General features: G+C 37.2%; 1 protein-coding gene across 2 annotated transcripts in view; it reads left to right on the forward strand.

Annotated features, from left to right (window-relative positions):
* LOC124596596 (arrestin domain-containing protein 3-like) overlaps positions 1 to 19320 on the forward strand; it is a 128019-nt gene that overhangs the window by 53338 nt on the left and 55361 nt on the right. For both annotated transcript variants that reach the window (XM_047135792.1, XM_047135791.1), the window contains 3 exons: positions 6209 to 6391; positions 12195 to 12383; positions 12668 to 12983. In XM_047135792.1, coding sequence (XP_046991748.1) covers positions 6209 to 6391; positions 12195 to 12383; positions 12668 to 12983 — 688 coding nt within the window. The remainder of the gene's footprint in view (positions 1 to 6208; positions 6392 to 12194; positions 12384 to 12667; positions 12984 to 19320) is intronic.

Below are 19320 nucleotides of genomic sequence, written 5' to 3' on the forward strand. Positions count from 1 at the left end.
TGTATTTGCCTTATGTGCATGTTTTCTTCGGCATGTTGGATTTCCCTTCAGTGATGTTATAGTGAATAATTTGTGGTCACTTGATGGCATTCCACTCTCAACCTTCCAGCCTGTCACATTGTGCACCACTGCTGAATTTGCTAGAGTGATGTCAATATTAGACAGTGCTCGAATTCTCCCTTCCTAGGTTGGCAGATTGTGAGGTGCCTTCAGTACCTGTACATTGAGTTCCATAATGGCTTTTTCTAGTTGTCTTCCATGGTCATCAGTCAGGTGTGTATCCCACGATATTGACTTCACATTCGCATTAGTGGAGTATACAAGATACCTAGTTCAACGTAGGTGACTAATATTCTTTAGTCTTTGCAGATACTCATTGGAAATACATGGTAACCAGGTTGCAACTCTTCCTTCCGACTAACTTTTCTGTACAGATTATGTGCTCTGAGCAGTACTGTGATATTTTTGTCACTGTTATGGCCTCATTAAATACTATTACTGCTGCCATTGGGTTAGAAACAAACAAATTATTGTATGTGCTGTCATCACAAACCCTTCCCACTCTCCAAAACGCTTCCCCATCATTCCTTATTGGAGCCATTTTTCATAGCTGACAAGGAATTCCATGAATTTGAGGTTGCAAGTTCAGTCTTTAGTAAGGCTTATTTGAAAGTGTTGTGCTAGCAATTACAATAAGAGAAATGTTAGCAACTCACAATGTGCATCAGGAGGGTGACAGAAAATGAGTGTCTAGGAGGTGCAGAGATCAACCTTCAAGAAATGAACCTCTTTGACATTCAAGAAACATTTGTAACAAACCATTAACTTGCACCCTGAACACCGAATGAAATATGGCATGCCACAGTGATGACAGTGGTTCACATCATTATGATTGAAGGTGAACACCTTTGGAGTTAGAAACTGCCTAGGACGTTCAGCTAGGTATCCACTCTTAAAGAATGCATATAGAATCATATTGGTGAAATGGGGCGATTAGAACTGATGGAATGTGATGGCATGCAACTGAATGTGAAACAATGTGTCATGGAGCTTATAGTGAAACTGGATTTCCTTTAAGGCATAGCTGCAGATAGTGTGATATGTTTTATAGGCATGGAAAAAATGAAAATCCAGAGGCTGAATTTGTCCAATGGTTCCAGATAGTATGAATTGCAATGTCACTATTTTCAGGAGGAATAGTTTTCTCTAAAGGAGTTGATTTTTATATGCAGACCAGGAATCAAGCAAATGAAAGTTATTTTGACCAGCTATTGACCAAAAGCAGTGCTCATACCATAGCCGTAGTTCTCTTATGCCCATTTTCCCACTTCTGCTTGCTGTGATGTAAATATTTCCTACTGTCCTTGCGAGATCATGCACACAACAAGGTATCATTTTGGATAAATCACTTCCAACTTTTTGCAGCTCAATAAATAACTATCCAACCAATTTACCATCCAGATTAACAGTCAGCATAATTATATACGGATGCATTAAGGCATTGATGTTATTTGACCAGGATACAGCTCTCTTGATACCTCTAAGGGTTTCTTTCATATGCATTTGCTCTTCAAATCCTGATTGGTCATAGTTGAAAACAAATTCTGCCCTGAATGAGGGCATAATTTTGTTTATCTCATCTACAAAATTTTGGGCCAATTCCGCAGTTTGCTGTGCATTGTCCTTTCTTAACTTACGTTCTACACAGTCATGTTTGCCGAGGTCATATTCCAAATCTGTTCGTGATAGTTTTTTTACTATGCTGTGCATGATCTTCCATGTATGTAATTACACTACTGGCCATTAAAATTGCTACACCAAGAAGAAATGCAGATGATAAATGGGTATTCATTGGACAAATATATTATACTAGAACTGACATGTGATTACATTTTCATGCAATTTGGGTGCATAGATCCTGAGAAATCAGTGTACAGGTACAGGTACAGGTACAGCTGCCCATGCAGATTCAACACGATACCACAGTTCATCACAAGTAGTGACTGGCATATTGTGATGAGCCAGTTGCTTGGCTACCATTGACCAGACGTTTTCAATTGGTGAGAGATCTGGAGAATGTGCTGGCCAGGGCAGCAGTCGAACATTTTCTGTATCCAGAAAGGCCCGTACAGGAACAGCAACGTGCGGTCATGCATTATCCTGCTGAAATGTAGGGTTTCTCAGGGATTGAATGAAGGGTAGAGCCACGGGTCATAACACATCTGAAATGTAACGTCCAATGTTCAAAGTGCCATCAGTCGAACAAGAGGTGTCCGAGACTTGTAACCAATGGCACCCCATACCATCACGCTGGATGATACGCCAGTATGGTGATGACGAATACACGCTTTCCATGTGCATTCAGCGAAATGTCGCCAAACATGGATGCGACCATCATGATGCTGTAATCAGAACCTGGATTCATCCGAAAAAATGACGTTTTGCCATTCGTGCACCCACATTCGTCGTTGAGTACACCATCACAGGCACTCCTGTCTGTGATACAGTGTCAAGGGTAACCGCAGCCATGGTCTTCGAGCTGATAGTCCACACTGCTGCAAACGTTGTTGAACTGTTCGTGCAGATGGTTGTTGTCTTGCAAATGTCCCCATCTGTTGACTCAGGAATCAAGACGTGGCTGCACGATCTGTTACAGCCATGCAGATAAGAAGCCTGTCATCTTGACTGCTAGTGATACGAGGCCGTTGGAATCCAGCACGGTGTCCGGTGTTACCTTCCTGAACCCACCGATTCCATATTCTGCTAACAGTTATTGGATCTCGACCAATGTGAGCAGCAATGTCGCGATACAATAAACCGCAATCGCGATAGGCTACAATCCGACATTTATCAAAGTCAGAAATGTGATGGTACGCATTTCTCCTCCGTACACAAGGCATCACAACAACGTTTCACTAGGCAATGCCAATCAACTGCTGTTTGTGTATGAGAAATTGGTTGGAAACTTTCCTCATGTCAGCATGTTGTAGGTGTTGCCACCAGTGCCAACCTTGTGGGAATGCTCTGAAAAGCTAATCATTTGCATATCACAGCATATTCTTCCTGTCAGTTAAATTTCACGTCTGTAGTACGTCATCTTCATGGTGTAGCAATTTTAATGGTCAGTAGTGTATCTTTAGTACCTGCTCCTTGGACAACAATTGTCCTTTATTACGTTTCGCTGGAGATGGGATTTGTGTCTCCCTGTCTGACAAGAATAATGAAGTACATGGTTCAAAGCTGTTTCAGTATCACTTTCACTTGTTAAGTACTTATTGTCATCATAGTACTACCCTTGTACACTGTCTCCATAGTCAAGTATATACAACACCACACATTCCACTGACTAACCATGTAGAAATGCTAAAATTTCATCTGCCACTTCCTTTTCACTGTGCAAAATTCCTTAGGTTCCTTTCTGATGAAGTGTCAACTTCAGCAACCATTGTTGTATATATAATGCAATTTTTGCTTTTTTTGATCTTTGCCACTGGTCTGCTTTGCATCAAAACCACTAGCACTGTCTCAATGTTGGGAGTTACTTGTCAACTAACCATTTCAGCCATACTCTGTAGCCTCATGCTGTGCTCACTGTTGGATACCTCCAGTCCTACCCCCTGTTGTCATTAGCAGCCAATATTTAATTGCATAGTAGACAGTATGTGGGGCATCAAATGCCATAAATGTCTTCAGCCTTGCACTCCAGGTGTTCCTTGTGAATACTGCCCAGGTGACCAGATTGGTTATCAGTGTGATTCTTGGGTGAAACTGGCAAATGTAAGTGTATTTTTATGCATTGATTTTCATTTAATGTTATTTGTAAATGTGTTTACTAGTCCACTGCATTGTGAAAAACTGATATACTGCAACTCCAAAGCTCTGCCTGTCTCCTAATAATGACTCCAGTGTTAAAATTAAACTACTATAGAAATGTAATTACTGTAGGCTATTGTGGTGATATGTACATATTTGTAACGTATCATATAACACCAATGGATAATTCAAAATCAGTTTTCCTCATCTTTCTTATTACAAACTTATCTATAATTAGAAACTATCAGAATAGCACACAGCTAGAAACAATAAATGGCAGCACTTACATTCAGTTCAGCTGCAAGTAAAAACTGAACTGATTAACAAAACAACTGAACTCCTGTAAGGCCAACAACACACAATGATTGGTCTTGGCTAACATAGGCATAGTCAAGAGCTGAAAGCCCCTATCAGTATATAGATAGTTTAAACCTATTGATAGCCTTGTTGACAGCTGATTGTGCATATCCATTTTTCATCATGTGATTGAACATAAAAATACAGGGGTGATCAAAAAAGTTTCTGTTCCAAGGCCATACAGCCCGCAGTTGGTATGCCACTCTGGCAAAATCACGGTGGCCATTGAGGCAATCATCCTCTGAAGATACCCTTTGGTAAAACACTGTGTCCTGCTGCATGAAGAAGTCTGTAACTGCCTGCTGCACATCCTCGTCTGACAGGAATAATTGATCCTTCAAGGCCTTTTTTAGGGGATCAAAGGTGTGATGTCCACATGGAGAGAAATCAGGACTACAGGATGGCTGCTCGTGTGTCTCAGACTTGAGTTGGCACAACATCTGGACTATGAAATTTGCAATATGGTAACATGCATTTTCATGAAATAGCAGCACCCATTGTTGTACCATTCCACAATGGTAGTTTTTGACAGACATGCTATCGCGTATGTATTCTTCTGTCTCTGATGGATGTCTACCAGTGTTTGTTCTTCCACAGCCAAGAAAAGAATAATAGCAATTGGTCCTGTTTGGGTGCATTTGGTAATAACATTGTCATACATGTAAGTACATACATTGTATGCCAATAACTTGACACACATGTAAACAAAAAATTCTGTTCACATACAACTAACTTAACAAGCACAAATTAACACCACCACATTTCAATATAAATCAATCTCAAGACATCTAGGTTTTCAAAATAAAAGTAATGATATGTTATGGTGGAAGAAATCATCTGTACTAGATTACTGTAGAACAATTTAGTCATTCTATAAAAAGTTATGAATTTCACATATATCTGTTACAGCTCCTTGAATGTTACATACAGTCTGCAGTTTGTTTCTTCATATGTACAGATGAATCTAGAATTTTCTTAGTTTTTTCATTCATGTGTAATAATAATAGGGAATGACATCTTCCTTTGAGCTTGCGTCTGAACTTGACACACAAAGCGTAACAAAAAGATGCTCAGGTGTGACAAACACTACTCACTTTCCTCCATGCTCACAAATGTCAACTGCAGTTTCTCATTTCAGGGTTGTGCTGTTACAGCAACTGAATTGTCAGCTAGTTGGCAACCAGTTGCTGATTTAAATTACCTGCATGTTGTGTTCCTTTTCAGGGGGATTATGTTGTAACATTTCCTGTGTACCATCTAGCACTACCTTTTTCACATACTAAATAGTATATGCACCAGCTTTTTTATTCTAAGATCTCTGTAGTTTCTACTACCTTGTTTCAAGAACCAGTTACAAATGTTGCTGAGAAACATAGAAAATGTTTAAATATTATGTATCACCTGTTCTCTAAAAATTGATTAAGAGGAAACTTTAATATGAATAGGATAATTTATAGCTGACTTGTCAGTATCTACTGTTGATGCAGTATTGTGGTTTGTGATTTTAAGTGGTTTGTCTGCACATGTTCTTTTATTCTTTGAATGCAATTATTATGTAAGACAATTAAGAATAATTTAGAGCTGTATGTGTGTTTTGCAGTGTTGGGTGGGGTGTTAATAACCAATAATAGTGAATATCATTACATTGTTATTTTATTCATTTACACATCTGTCATAATAAATATTTCTTAGTCACTCACAACCCAATTATTGAGAAACCTAAACTTAAATCACCACTGTTTTTTAATCATTGAAAGAAGTTGTACTAAAAGACCATTCAACACTCTTCTCTTTTTCACTGCAACATCTTTTGGTGCTAACCAACAGTTACAGCAAAATTGATAATAGGCAATAGAGTTCTTGGTGGCAGTGCATTTATCGAAATGTCAAAAAGTGTGGAATCGGATTTTATATATCTGACAAGAGGCTCACATTGTAAAATTTCATGTGTACCATGTAGCACTAGCTTTTTCACATACTATATGCATCAGCCTTTATTATATCTAAGATCACTGTAGTTTCTGCTACCTTGTTTCAGGAACCAGTTACAACTGTTGCTGAGAAAACATTATGCTGTTGTTGCTGTAGATCTGGTCCTCTGACTTTGGTTGGCAATGTTCCAGCTGTTGGATTTGTTTCTGGGCAAGAGATACCTGTGACTGTAGAAGTTGATAATGGAACAAGTGAGACAATAAGTATTGTTACCTGTTCTCTTAAGAAGGTAAGTACCAGTATATAATAGACTTTTTCCCAATTGAAAATAATTCTAATCACGAAAAATTTGTTGTGTGTGAAAACATACTTTACACAAAGTCAAAATTTTTTTAGTTTTAAATCTTTCTCAAGATAAATAATAAAATATTTATGAATGATGAGAACTCTCATAATAATAAAACTTCCAATTACAATGACAATGTGCAGTTCTGTAAAACGTACTTCCGGGTGTGTGACCACATTGTCATATTGTTCATAAAATCAATGTTGTGTCCACTACTGTTGCAAGTAGACATCATCAAGGTGATGACAATAACCTTGAAAGCCATTGTCCCTCCAGTGGTTTATTTGCAGAAAATGCATGTGGCCGGCAGTTAACCCTTTAACTGCTCTGGATGTGTTAACGCGCGTACCTTTGTACCTGTCCCTGTGTGCTCTGAATGTGTTTACATGCACCACCATTCCTTCTACCTGGTACTCTGAATGTGTCTATGCATGGACACATTCAGAGTACCAGTTAGAAGGCCTGGTGGCGCGTGCAAACACATTCAGAGCACACAGGGACAGGTACAAAGGTACGCGCCTTAACACGTACAGAGCAGTTAAAGGGTTAAGTAAAATTACGATGACAAAAGAGTATAACTAGTTTGTTGTTAATTGTTACAAGTACAAGAGTACATGAAAACAGAAACTAAAAGAAGAGTAATTCAGATCATATTTGTTATTCATTTGACTGATTTTAGTTTTTACGTACTGCTTCTTTCAGGTGCTTGAAGCACCACCAACTCTCTAAGTTCAAAGAATGTTCACTTTCTGTTCCATCTTTGACAGTTTCAAGATCTTATTTCACCTCTGTACCATTCGTAGGAGGATTATCAATTCCAGAAACTCGAGACTTTTATGGAATTTGATCTTAGTTGCTGTACATCCATCATTATCTATTCTGTCTTTTTATTGTCTCAGTTTTCATTTTATATGGCTTAAAGTGACTGTATAACACAAAGCCTCTTGCTATTTCTTTTCACAGGTCTCTAGGAAAACAATGATTTAGTAACAATTGTTATCACAAAACTCTTCTGATAGAGAAATGCTTTATCTCTTGCTTTATGTGGGTACTTTCAGAGAGAAATACACAGTTAATCGGTTGATCATCGGGGAAGTTAATGAATAACTGCTATGTTATCATGAAAAAATATTTTCCCATTGTAAAGGTCAGAAGATATTTCTGGGCATTATTTGGAAGTGAAATGTAGACAATGAGCAATTCAGACAAGAAGAAAATATAATGTTCAAATAACCTTTGAGAATGAAGCCAGTTGATGTCTTTGACAAATGCAATTGTGCAAGGCATCAAACAGCCAAATCTTCAATAGTTACTTGTACATTTTATACACATGGAGAAATTAAAGTTTAACGAGAGAATAGAAACTTCTAACATGGACCTACAGAAGAAGGCTGATGATTAGATGAGTAGATTGAATAATAAATAGGGACGCGGTTGAAAGGATACATGCAAGGCATCAAGGAGTTGTCAGTTTGGTAATAGAAGAAAGTGTGGTGGTTAAAAATTGTCAAGGGATGCCAAGGCTTGAATACAGTAAGCAGTTTCAAATGAACATAGGTTGTGGTAGCTATACAGAGAAGAGGAGGCTAGCAGAAGATAGACCAGTATGAAGAGTTGCATTGGACCAGTCTTCACAAAGAAGACTATAACAACAACAATGACAACAACAACATTTCTTCTGCTTACAAATTTTTTGCTATTTTTATTTTTTGAACAACATAAAAGATGCACTACATCATCATTAGCTCTCTTGCCAGCGCTTAAATACCCTTCAGTTTGTACAGCAGGTAGATGACATGTGCTAGTCTGTATGGATATCCCAGATGAGCATTTGAGCTATATGAAATCATAATAGTTTGACTGTTTTGCTGTCATGACTGGGAATATTCAGATTGCATATTATGTTTTCAATTATACTGTCATTTCTTGGAACTACATTTGCTTCAAACCAAGTTGCACAGCTCTCCATTGCTACTGCCATACTGTATTTGATATTTTCAAGGTGCATTATTATGTCATCTGTGTGTAGCACTGCATCACATGGCTTAACTGTGGGTTAATTAATTATATAAGTAATGGAAAAGGAAGGCACAAAAACATATTCCTGAGGTGCACACATTATAGCTGGAAGACATTTTGACCTTTGATTATTTATCTTCATTAACTGATTTCTATTGCATAAGTAAAACTGCATTAGGCACAGAGCATTCTCTTTCATTCAATTGTGGTGGAGCTTATTGATAAGAATGTTGTGGGAAACCATAACAAATGCTTTCCTTGGTTCCAACAAAGTTATTTCCAGAACAATTGTACACTTTTGCTACCATGTGCTCAACTGCTTTGGCTGAACCTATATTGCGAGGAGCTAAGTATATAATTAGATAAAAAATATTGGTTCCTTTATTTAAGCACACAGTGTTCTGTTACTCTCTAAGACAAAAATATGCGCCATGAAGGAATTACCTGAATGGCACAGAAATCAGCTGATGTGATGTACACCTACAGACAGACAGTTTCACAAAAATTCGATGATTTGTTCAAGAGAAATAGATTCATAAATTGAGCAAGTCAATAACATGTTGGTCCACCTCTGGCACATGTGCAAGCAGTTGTTCAACTTGGCATTGATTGGTAGTATTGTTGGATGTCCTCCTGAGGTGTATCATGCCAAATTATGTCCAATTGGTATGTTAGTCAAAATCCTGAGCTGGTTGGAGTACCTTGCCCTTAATGCTCCAAGTGTTCTCAGCTGGGGAGCCTTCCTGGCTAAGGTAGGGTTTGGCAAGCATGAAAACAGGCAGTAGAATATCTGGCCATGTTGAGGCAAGTTTTATCTTGTTAAAATGTAAGGCCAGGATGGCTTGCCATGAAGGGCAACAAAATGGGGCATAGGATATCATCAACATGCCACTGTGCTGTTAGGGTGCCAAAGTGGACCTGCTATTAAATGAAATGGCACCCCAAATTCTTGGTTGTCAGGCCGTTTGGTGGATGAGTCATGTTGGTATCCCACTGCTGTCCAAGCTATCTTCAGATATGTCTTCACTGACCATTGAGAGTGGACTGTCATTGATTGGAGTAGAATTGTCTCATTGATAACCCCTGATTTGAATTGAACCCCAATCAGCAGCAAAGATGTGTCTGCCCCAGACAACTGTGGGGTACCAACCTGACTATCACTTGCCATATCAACTGACAGAGAGGAGAGATTGTCTGGAGTACCATTTCATTTCATAGCAGGACTCCTTTGGTTGTCATCCATGGCAACTTTATAACACAGGGGTACATCAATGATATTCTATGCCTTGTTTTGTTGTCCTTCATGGCAAGCCATCCTGGGCTTACATTTCATCAAGATAATGCCCACCCATACACTACTGCTTGTATTCATGCTTGCCAAGCCCTACCTTGGCCAGCAAGGTCACCAAATCTCTCTAACTGAGAACTACATTGTGGGCAGAGCCCTCCATTCAGCTCAGGGTTTTGTTGATCTGACATGCCAATTGGACAGAATTTGGAATGATATCCCTCAGGAGAACATCCAACAATTCTATCAATCACTGCCAAGTTGAATAAATGCTTGCATAAGGGTCAGAGGTGGACCAACGCAGAGTGTGCGCTGATATGAAACTTCCTGGCAGATTAAAACTGTGTGCCGGACCACGACTCGAACTCGGGACCTTTGCCTTTCGTAGAGCACTTGCCTACGAAAGACAAAGGTCCCGAGCTCAAGTCTCGGTCCAGCACACAGTTTTGATCTGCCAGGAAGTTTCATATCAGCGCACACTCCACTGCAGAGTGAAAATCTCATTCTGGAAACATCCCCCAGGCTGTGGCTAAGCCATGTCTCCGCAATATCCTTTCTTTCAGGAGTGCTGGTTCTGCAAGGTTCGCAGGAGAGCTTCTGTAAAGTTTGGAAGGTAGGAGACGAGATGCTGGCAGAAGTAAAGTTGTGAGGACGGGGCATGAGTCATGCTTGGGTAGCTCAGTTGGTAGAGCACTTGCCCGCGAAAGGCAAAGGTCCCAAGTTCGAGTCTCGGTCCGGCACACAGTTTTAATCTGCCAGGAAGTTTTGTATCAGCGCACACTCCGCTGCAGAGTGAAAATCTCATACAGTAAAAGCTGTCTGTTAGCTTATCATTTATTTCTGGCAGCACTTTCTCTGCCTTACTCGTGTTCTCTTCAACTTTGTCATCTGTGTGTGGACTGACAAAATATACATTTAGAGCATCATATGGAACTGGCGTCTGGCATACTTTATCTCACAAACTATTTCTGTTTTAATAATTTAGCATGAAGTGTTGCATTTATTCTCTGAGTTCATTATATAGGTATCATTTCTTTGCAGACCTGTGAAGCTTTTCAGTTTCACGTACATTTCCTTGTCAACATTATTATGCTTTAATATATCATGATACAGCAACATTATGATTCTTATGCTGCTTAGATGTGGAGTTTATCAGTTTCTTATAGTCTGTGCTTTAGCTCAACCTATTTTTTGTGGATGATTTCTTGTAGTATATATGACAAAACACTTCAAAAGTTTCAGTTGGCAGGTCTATAACATTATTGGTCATTTCATTGGCATCAGCATTTGTTATTATTTTATCCCATTTTACTGAATTCTGTTTGCCTATTAACTTGGTGACTTTGAGTGTTTAATTGATCTTATTATTCTTTTATGCTCAGAACAGGTTTTGGTTATTTTGCTGTTTATAATTTTTGTGAACCGTGATCAGAAATGTTGTTTAAATGTGTCAAACTCTGTTTTGTTTGGGTGAAAATTATGTATAATGTTATCTAGGCATCCTGTCTGCCTTGTGGGTTTGTCATTTATGCGTAGCTGTTAAAAGATTTTACTGCATTTACAAAATGGTTTAACATTTCTCTTCTTAAAACTAATGTTTATATCAATATCGCACAATATTAATATTTTACAAAAATAATCAATTAATGAGCAAATAATGTAGATGAGACCAGAACTGTGGCTGCATACACAACTTCAGCTTATATGTCCAACAAAAATTACAAAAATTGAACAGTACTGTTGATTTTACAAGTAAATAAATTTTAGATTTATGTTGTCTTGCATATGTCACTTTATTGCAGACACATCAACAAAGTAGTACATAGGTTTCATTACTGGTGCCATTCGGTTTAAGCTTTTACATCAAAAATCAATTTTTTATTACTTTTTAACAATAAATAGTGCAAAATGTCTTCTGTTTGTTCCTAACAACTAAACAACTTGCTGATTCAAGGTTCATCTAAACTGTATAGGTAGTTTTCAGTAGAGCAGTTTTGAGAGCAATGAAAATGTTAATTTGAGTGTTTGTTTGCAAAGGAGCTTTCGAAATTTGGTATGCCAACGAAACATTATACTGAGCTCTACAGCTGTTGATGATTCAGTAATGAATTATGTAATTTACTAGAGGTACTAATATAATCTGTGTTTCCAGACTTCATAAAATATCATATCATAACAGTTCTTAGTAACTGATATGCTACAGTTGAAAATGTACATCTTGGCCCACAATGTTACACACTATAGTCTGGTGTGAGAAAATGTATTATGTATTATTGTTGCAATGTAATTGCTTCTTCCTCAACCTGTTAGTAGTTATACCCCTATTATGAATAACAGGGCTATACTGGATCACTCGCTATAGTGCTAGTATCATGAACTAGTTCAGTACACTGTGTAACTTTTCATAAATGATATTGGCAGTATTAATTTTTTTTTCAGAATGTATGCTTCACTGCTCATTCACCCAGCACACGCACAAATAAAACATCAGAGAAAGTAGAAACTATCACATTTGAGCCTGTGGGTGGAAATGAATCTAAAACATGGACCAAACAGTTGAAAATTCCGAGTTTGCCTCCATCCACTTTGAAGAATTGTGGCATCATTGATCTTGAGTACTGCTTGGATGTAAGTATTCTCCACTTGATATTTTAAATAAGAAGTTGCTTTAGGTATTACAACATTGTCATTATGTTCTTGCAGGAATTGTACGTAGAGCTGACAGTGTATACTAAAATAAATGTGTTCCTTCAGTACTAAAGACTGAGATACCAATTTATTTAATTATTCCTTTGGTTCTGATCCACAAAGCATAACTTATGAAATGTTATTTTCTTTTAATAGTGTTCAAAAATTTTTATAAGCAGAGTGGAATTTAAACATAACATCATTGTCATATTTTCTCTTGACAGATCAAAGCTGAAATTAGTGGGCCACACACAAACTTACATGTAAACATCCCAATAACATTAGGAACCATTCCCCTCTTTACATATATCCCACCTGGGTTGCTGCAAAATACGCCTGAAAAATTACCCCTACCGCCTACAGCCTCAGCACCATATCCACCACCACCATCACAGTTCCCTACAGCACCATATCCTGCAAATACTGCAGCTGATATCACATCTGGCACAAGTCAGCTGGGATTCTCAAATGTACTGTTACCACTGCCAAGTCAGTCAAATCTGACTCCATCTGCACCACCACTTCCATACCCAGATATTCGTAAGTACTGTCATATCCTTTTTCTCTGGGTTTTAGTTTGTACCTAGATCTATATGATTTAATAATAATAATAACAATAACAATAAGAGGAACATGGATGAGACAAACAATTTCACTATGTATCATTCCCACAGGGTCCATGATGATAAAATTAAATAAATTACTGTGCACACAAAGGTGTTTAAGCAGTTATTCTTCCCAAGCTCCATATGAGAATGGAACAGGAAGAAGCCCTAATAGTTGATGCCAAGGTTAATACCCTCCACCATTCACTTCAGTGGTTTGCGGAGTATGGATGTAGATATAGGTTCTTCATCCATGCTATAATTTGTGGTATTTGATTTGCGAGAGTGATTTTCTTAACATGTCATTTCCAAATTAATCCCTTCAAATAAAGTATGAGAATCAGCAACAGATACAGAAAAGTATGCTGATAGTTCTGTTATGTTCATTAGATGAGTGATATGGATGGTTATTTAGCTTGGAAACAAGATTCAGTAAATTTAGGGAGCTATTTTGGTGTTTCCTTCTCTTGATTTAATTTAGTGTCAGTAATATTTTACTCATTCAGTTCTAATACCTATTAGGGCAAGAAGGAAGGCAAATGTTGAAGTTGCTATGTTTGTCAGAAGACATTTTCCAATATGTGAAGAGAGATTTTCAGGCTGCTGTCTATGTGCTAACAGCTGCTAACTGAATTCAGTAGCCATGCTCAGTTATGTAAGAGGGCTGGCTGCAACAGTGAAAATAGTTAACTTTGCACATGAAATGGAAGCGTGGTTTGTGACTTTCAGTATCGTATACAGAACTGATTATGATCTTCTGGTTTTGAGTGGAGAGCTTAAGCCAAAGGCTCTTGTAATTCTGTTCTGAATTATTGTCATCATTTGTTGTATTTTACTTCTTTCATTTATTTTCATTTGCTTTGTGTGCCTCACTCATTCTGTAGAAAAAGAAAAAAAATTGTTTTTGATTTTTTTGTTTCATGTTTGTTCTCTGCTATATTCTTCCTCCTGGGTTAAAAAAATGAATATAATTCTTAAATAATATTTGAAATATATCTTTTTCAAACCAACACCCCAGTTTATGGAAACAGTACTAGACATAAGAATAACCTTCACAAGGTTTCAAAGTCTCTTACTATGTTCCAGAAAGATGTCCATTATTCCTTTTCTGAATCAAAATGTTAATAATTTAATCTATTTAAGTTTTTTAAATAGAGTATTAAACATACATTGAGACAAAACAGTGCAATAAACAAGTGGTGCATACATTAATTGAACACACATGAGGTTCTTTGATATAAAGCCACTGTGCATGAAATGTAGTTACTTTTGGTGATAAGATAAAATGCAGTTCCTTTCTGCAGTTAGGCATAGGGCTACTTGAGAGAGAGCACACTTACATCTGCTCTATGATGATCTTTCTTTGTGCTACAGTGTATGAAGTTCATTGAGGTTCCATGTATTGGTCAATGCTATGGTTTTGTTGTATGTTTTTCATCTGGAACAACAGTGTTACATTTTTTGGTAATGTTTCTTCGCTCTCACTACCTGACATAATGCAAAACAACACTGAATTTTTTGTTCAAATATTGAGATCACTGTCTTCAGCTAACATATCATCTCCACTTTCACTGCTATTGTCAATCTCAGGTGACATCAAAAGAAATCCCTTCCAAACGGTGCACTAGAATTTCCTCTTCCTTTATTCTGTGAGAGAACATCACATGAAACTGGAAATATGATAACCCGTCACAGCTACTCATGTTGCCCTTAGTTTGACAATGGTTTCAAAAGGAACCATCACAATAATTATGAAAATAAATACATAAATTTAATTATTATCACAATACACACAGTATAAATGTGAATAAGATGGTTTTCTGTACCTAGTCCATGTGCAAAAATACCTTACAGAGACAAATTCAATCACAATTCGAAAACAAAGGCAGTCATCCACTGCACTCAAAAGTGGCTCCTACATTTGCTCATCTAACTGACAAGATTTGAAATATATGAAGCTGTTCATACTACAGCTGCTACAGGGCAGTGTCTACTGGAGATATAAAGGGTGGCTACAGATGTAGCTACTCTGAATATGCCATGAGATGAAAAAATCCAAGGTGGCTTTAAACAAAACCACATCATCTGAAAGGATTATAGAACACAATGTGTTTTCAATAACTTGTCAGCAGCCAAATAAAATTTAACTACTAATAAAGATCAGTTTAAGAGAAATCTAAAAGATGTATTGGTGTCCAACTCCTCCTATTTCATGGAAGAATTTCTCAGTAGAACCAGTTGATTTATGCATGATTTGTTCATGTGACTAGTAATACTAAAAAATGTGAATATTAGTACAATCTCACTTCTGTACATATTCAATACAGTAATGTGATCATCATAAATTTGCATTGTAAAATGATTTTTCTATTTTACGGTGCATTGCTCCAATAACCTAAGAATTATCACATGCATGCCATTGTATTGAACATTTACATCTTTTGTGACAAGTTATTTATTACTTTTAGTATGAACATATGTATAATATTTTATTTTTTTTACTTACTCCATGAGGATCATTTCACTTGGAATCTGTGGATTGTACATCAGCATATTTGTTTTTATTTGTAAAAGTTTGTCATTTATTCTTGTTTTTCTGACATGCTCTACATCCTGGAGGATCTCCTCACTGTGGATCTCTTGTTCAACAAATTTCCTTTTCTACTTCTTTTGATGCATCTTTGTCAAAGGGATCAGAGCTGCTGAAAGCTTGGAATGGATTGTGTTTAATTATATTGCGATGTTGTTGGTTCTGCCTTGGCCGACTTGCTATTTAAAGAAGGGATATAATCAGTTTAAATCTATATGACTGTAACCTTAGACATGCAGTTTTCTTCTGCGTAATGATTATCTTTTATCTGCTACATAATATATTTACACGATGAAATGTTCTCAGCCTACATTAGAGCTGATACTGATATGAAGGCAGTTTTGGCAGTTTTGTTTGTAGGATATTGTCACAAGTTGCACAACATTTTAAGTCAAGTATCACCTTGAACTGGAGATTAATTTTGTCTGTGTGCCTCTTTAAAGCACAGTGATCATGTTGTGTGTTTCATTCAAGTGGATCAATTAGAACACTATACTGCAACAATTTTTTTTAACTGTTTGTACATGCCAGAATTCATTCAGTGCCAGTGGAAATTTATAAGGACTCTGCTCCTTCATTTTCAACAGTTAAGAAATGAGCTTCTGTATTCAAAAGGTGTCTCACTTCTCTCAAAGTTGATCAATGTGAAGGACATCCCAGATATGCCAACACAGATGAGAACAAGGTAATTTATGGATTAGTAGAAGGCAGCTTTTGTGTAAACAGTTTAATGTACTTTACTGATGTTTGTGACAACATAACTGTTGCCACTTTTGGTGGCAAGTGTGAGTAGATTACACACCATGAACCCTATGTAACAGGTATGGTCACTCTAAACAACTTTTACTGTGTTAGTCTTGCTGTAAGTGGTACATATGCCACCATGAATAAAGTGGCAACCATTTTGAAAGTGTCAACTAAGCCTCTACCATCATCAAGCTGTGGATAATAGAATCATAATACTTGAATCAAATGACAAAAATATCAAGGCATTGCATGCAAGTCCAAGATGGAATACAAGAAGAAGGAACCAAAATGTTCCATAAAGTTGGAAATTCCCACAATCCACTTATCTGCAACATTACAAGAGCAAGATGTAACTATCCCATATCTTGTTCAGTAGGGAATACTTCATGCTGACACTGAGCATGGTTCAAGTAATGTAAATTATGTGCCAACTATAGTCACTGAACTAAAACAATCTCAAACATAAACTGGGACAACTGAAGAATAAAATAGCAATGTGGACAAAATAGTGACACATTTTTAAGCTACAGCCCAAGAAACACATGTTAAAAACAATAAAACTATCTCAAAGGGGAAAAAATCATTATCAAAATTATTCAGGGCATAACAGTGGCCCATATGTCATACTTCCTGAAATTAAAGACAAGAATATTGGTAGAACATAGCAATTGTTACTATGAAACAAATTGAGCTAATCCCAGAACATAAATATGATGAGTGTTGTAATTATCTCTGGTGTTGGAAACAACAGAATAAAATAAGGCTTTCTGTTGTTACTATAGCTAATGAGATTGTATCCTAGAATCATGAATTGAAGGCTTATGTTCCAAGTTTCATAAAAAGTCAAAGAATATGGAATATAATTTTGATAAAATTCTAAATAAGGACAAGATGCTTCGAGGAATTTGGTGTACAGTACCACACTGATACATGTTGCAGGGTTACACAGGATAATCAGAGAAGGAGACAATGAGGTAAAGAGACTGATCCCTGTCTGTCTTTTACCAGTCAGAGTAGATCTATATTCATTACAAACAATACATAATAGTAGTAGATATATGTGATTAGTTCTGTAATGCTATATGTTTAGATACAGACATGTTAGCAAATGATGTCAGTGCTTAATGTGGTCTAGATCACAATATGGCCAATGGTCAGTCAACAGAGCCACCACACTAAAAAATGCCTCTTGCCGCTGTAGTTGGTTTCAGAAAGGGCCAAGCAGAAAGTTACTTACAAACTATTGCATCTAATATAAAAAGTTTCCAGAAAATGAATACAAGCTATTGAAAGCTACTGTATGTAACCATTTAATTGGAAGAAAACTCCAAAGCACATGTAGAACATGTTTAATATTACACCTTTTGCTACAAAATATAGTATAAATTTGGTGTATCTAGTCGCACAATCTTCACAGCAAAAGACAGCTTAAGGTAAATCACAGACACAGCAAAAAGATATGCCCTCTGATCTCAACAAATCCCAGCAAACAATAACAAGTGTTTAACAATGTAAATAATCAATTTTTGACAATATAATGTAATTAGGTAGATAAAAAAAAATCTACTCACCAAGCGGTGACAGAGAACATGCACATAACCTTCTTTTATGTGTGTGTTCTCCTGCTGTCACTTGGTGAATAGATTTTTTATCTATCCAATTACATTATATAACAAGCATTTATTGGAACTCTATGTTATTTAACCTTAAATTTTTCCCAAAACGCTCTTTGCTACATTAATAAGTATGCCATATTCTTGTAAGTTGCTGAAAAGCTGCCACAGGTGTGCTGCATCCTATTCTACTGTATCAGATATATATGAGAATGTTACTCATGTAACAAAAAACAAATGGTAATTCTGTAAGCACTTCGTGCATAAACCATTGCCAAGTTTGTGCGGCATTCCTGAGGCCAAGTGGCATAAAATGATACTCATACAAGCCAAATGGTGTGGTCACTGCTGTTTTCTTAGTATCAACTGCAGCCATGGGAATTTGTGAATATGCCTTGACACAGTCTATCACACTCAGTATTTTTGATGGTGCTGTTAAAATCCATTACACTGGGTACAGATGAGTGGTCTGGGATTGTGCAGCTATTTATTTCTCTATAATCTCCATATATCTTTCAGGAATTATGTTTTTTATTGACCATGTGGATTGGGGAGGCCCACTGGCTATTCATCCTGGTCATAATACCTGTTTTCAGCAGTCAGTCAAACTCTGCTTGTGCTGAAAAAAACTTCTCTGGATGCAGATGCCTGGGGCAGAATGTGACTGGTTGACCTCATGTCATTCAAATGTGATGCTGAGCATTGTGTGAGCGTTTTCTGGTGGCACAGAAGGATTCAAAGAGTGCTGGAAATTGTAGGAGTAGATTGTGAAAATGTGGCTCCTCAGATGACTCCATGATTTTACATACTGAACATGAATCATTATGACTCCCGGGATTATTCTGGTGTGATGCACATGTGTTGTGTCCTGCATTGTTGCGAGTATGGAAGTGAATCAATATGCTCCACCGCTGATGACACGGTATAGATGCTGGACATCTTCATGTGGAAAGCCACAGACTTGTCACGCTGTGTTTGACCTGGTGCAAAAGGTATAGTAGGGAATATCCATTCTGTAGGTACTGGTACTAATAGATGGTTGACCAAGTCAGGCATAAAAAGTCTGCTTGGATTATGTGATCAGGCATGTCTGAGCTCCCAAAGTCCATCTCGAGTGGAAGCTTGAATCCAGGTGTAGAATAATTTTCACTATAGGTAGTAATCCTGGAATCATTGATCACAGTAAGTATATTGTGTGTTGTTGCTGCCAGTGTGCCACTCTCACTTTTTGGACAGACACTGACTTCAGAATCCATATCAATAAGAAAATTGTCACCTGGTATTTGGTCCTGTACAAACAATCAGTGTGACTGTTAACTGCT

Source organism: Schistocerca americana, chromosome 2 (assembly GCF_021461395.2).
Source record: "Schistocerca americana isolate TAMUIC-IGC-003095 chromosome 2, iqSchAmer2.1, whole genome shotgun sequence".
NCBI classification, from domain to species: domain Eukaryota; kingdom Metazoa; phylum Arthropoda; class Insecta; order Orthoptera; family Acrididae; genus Schistocerca; species Schistocerca americana.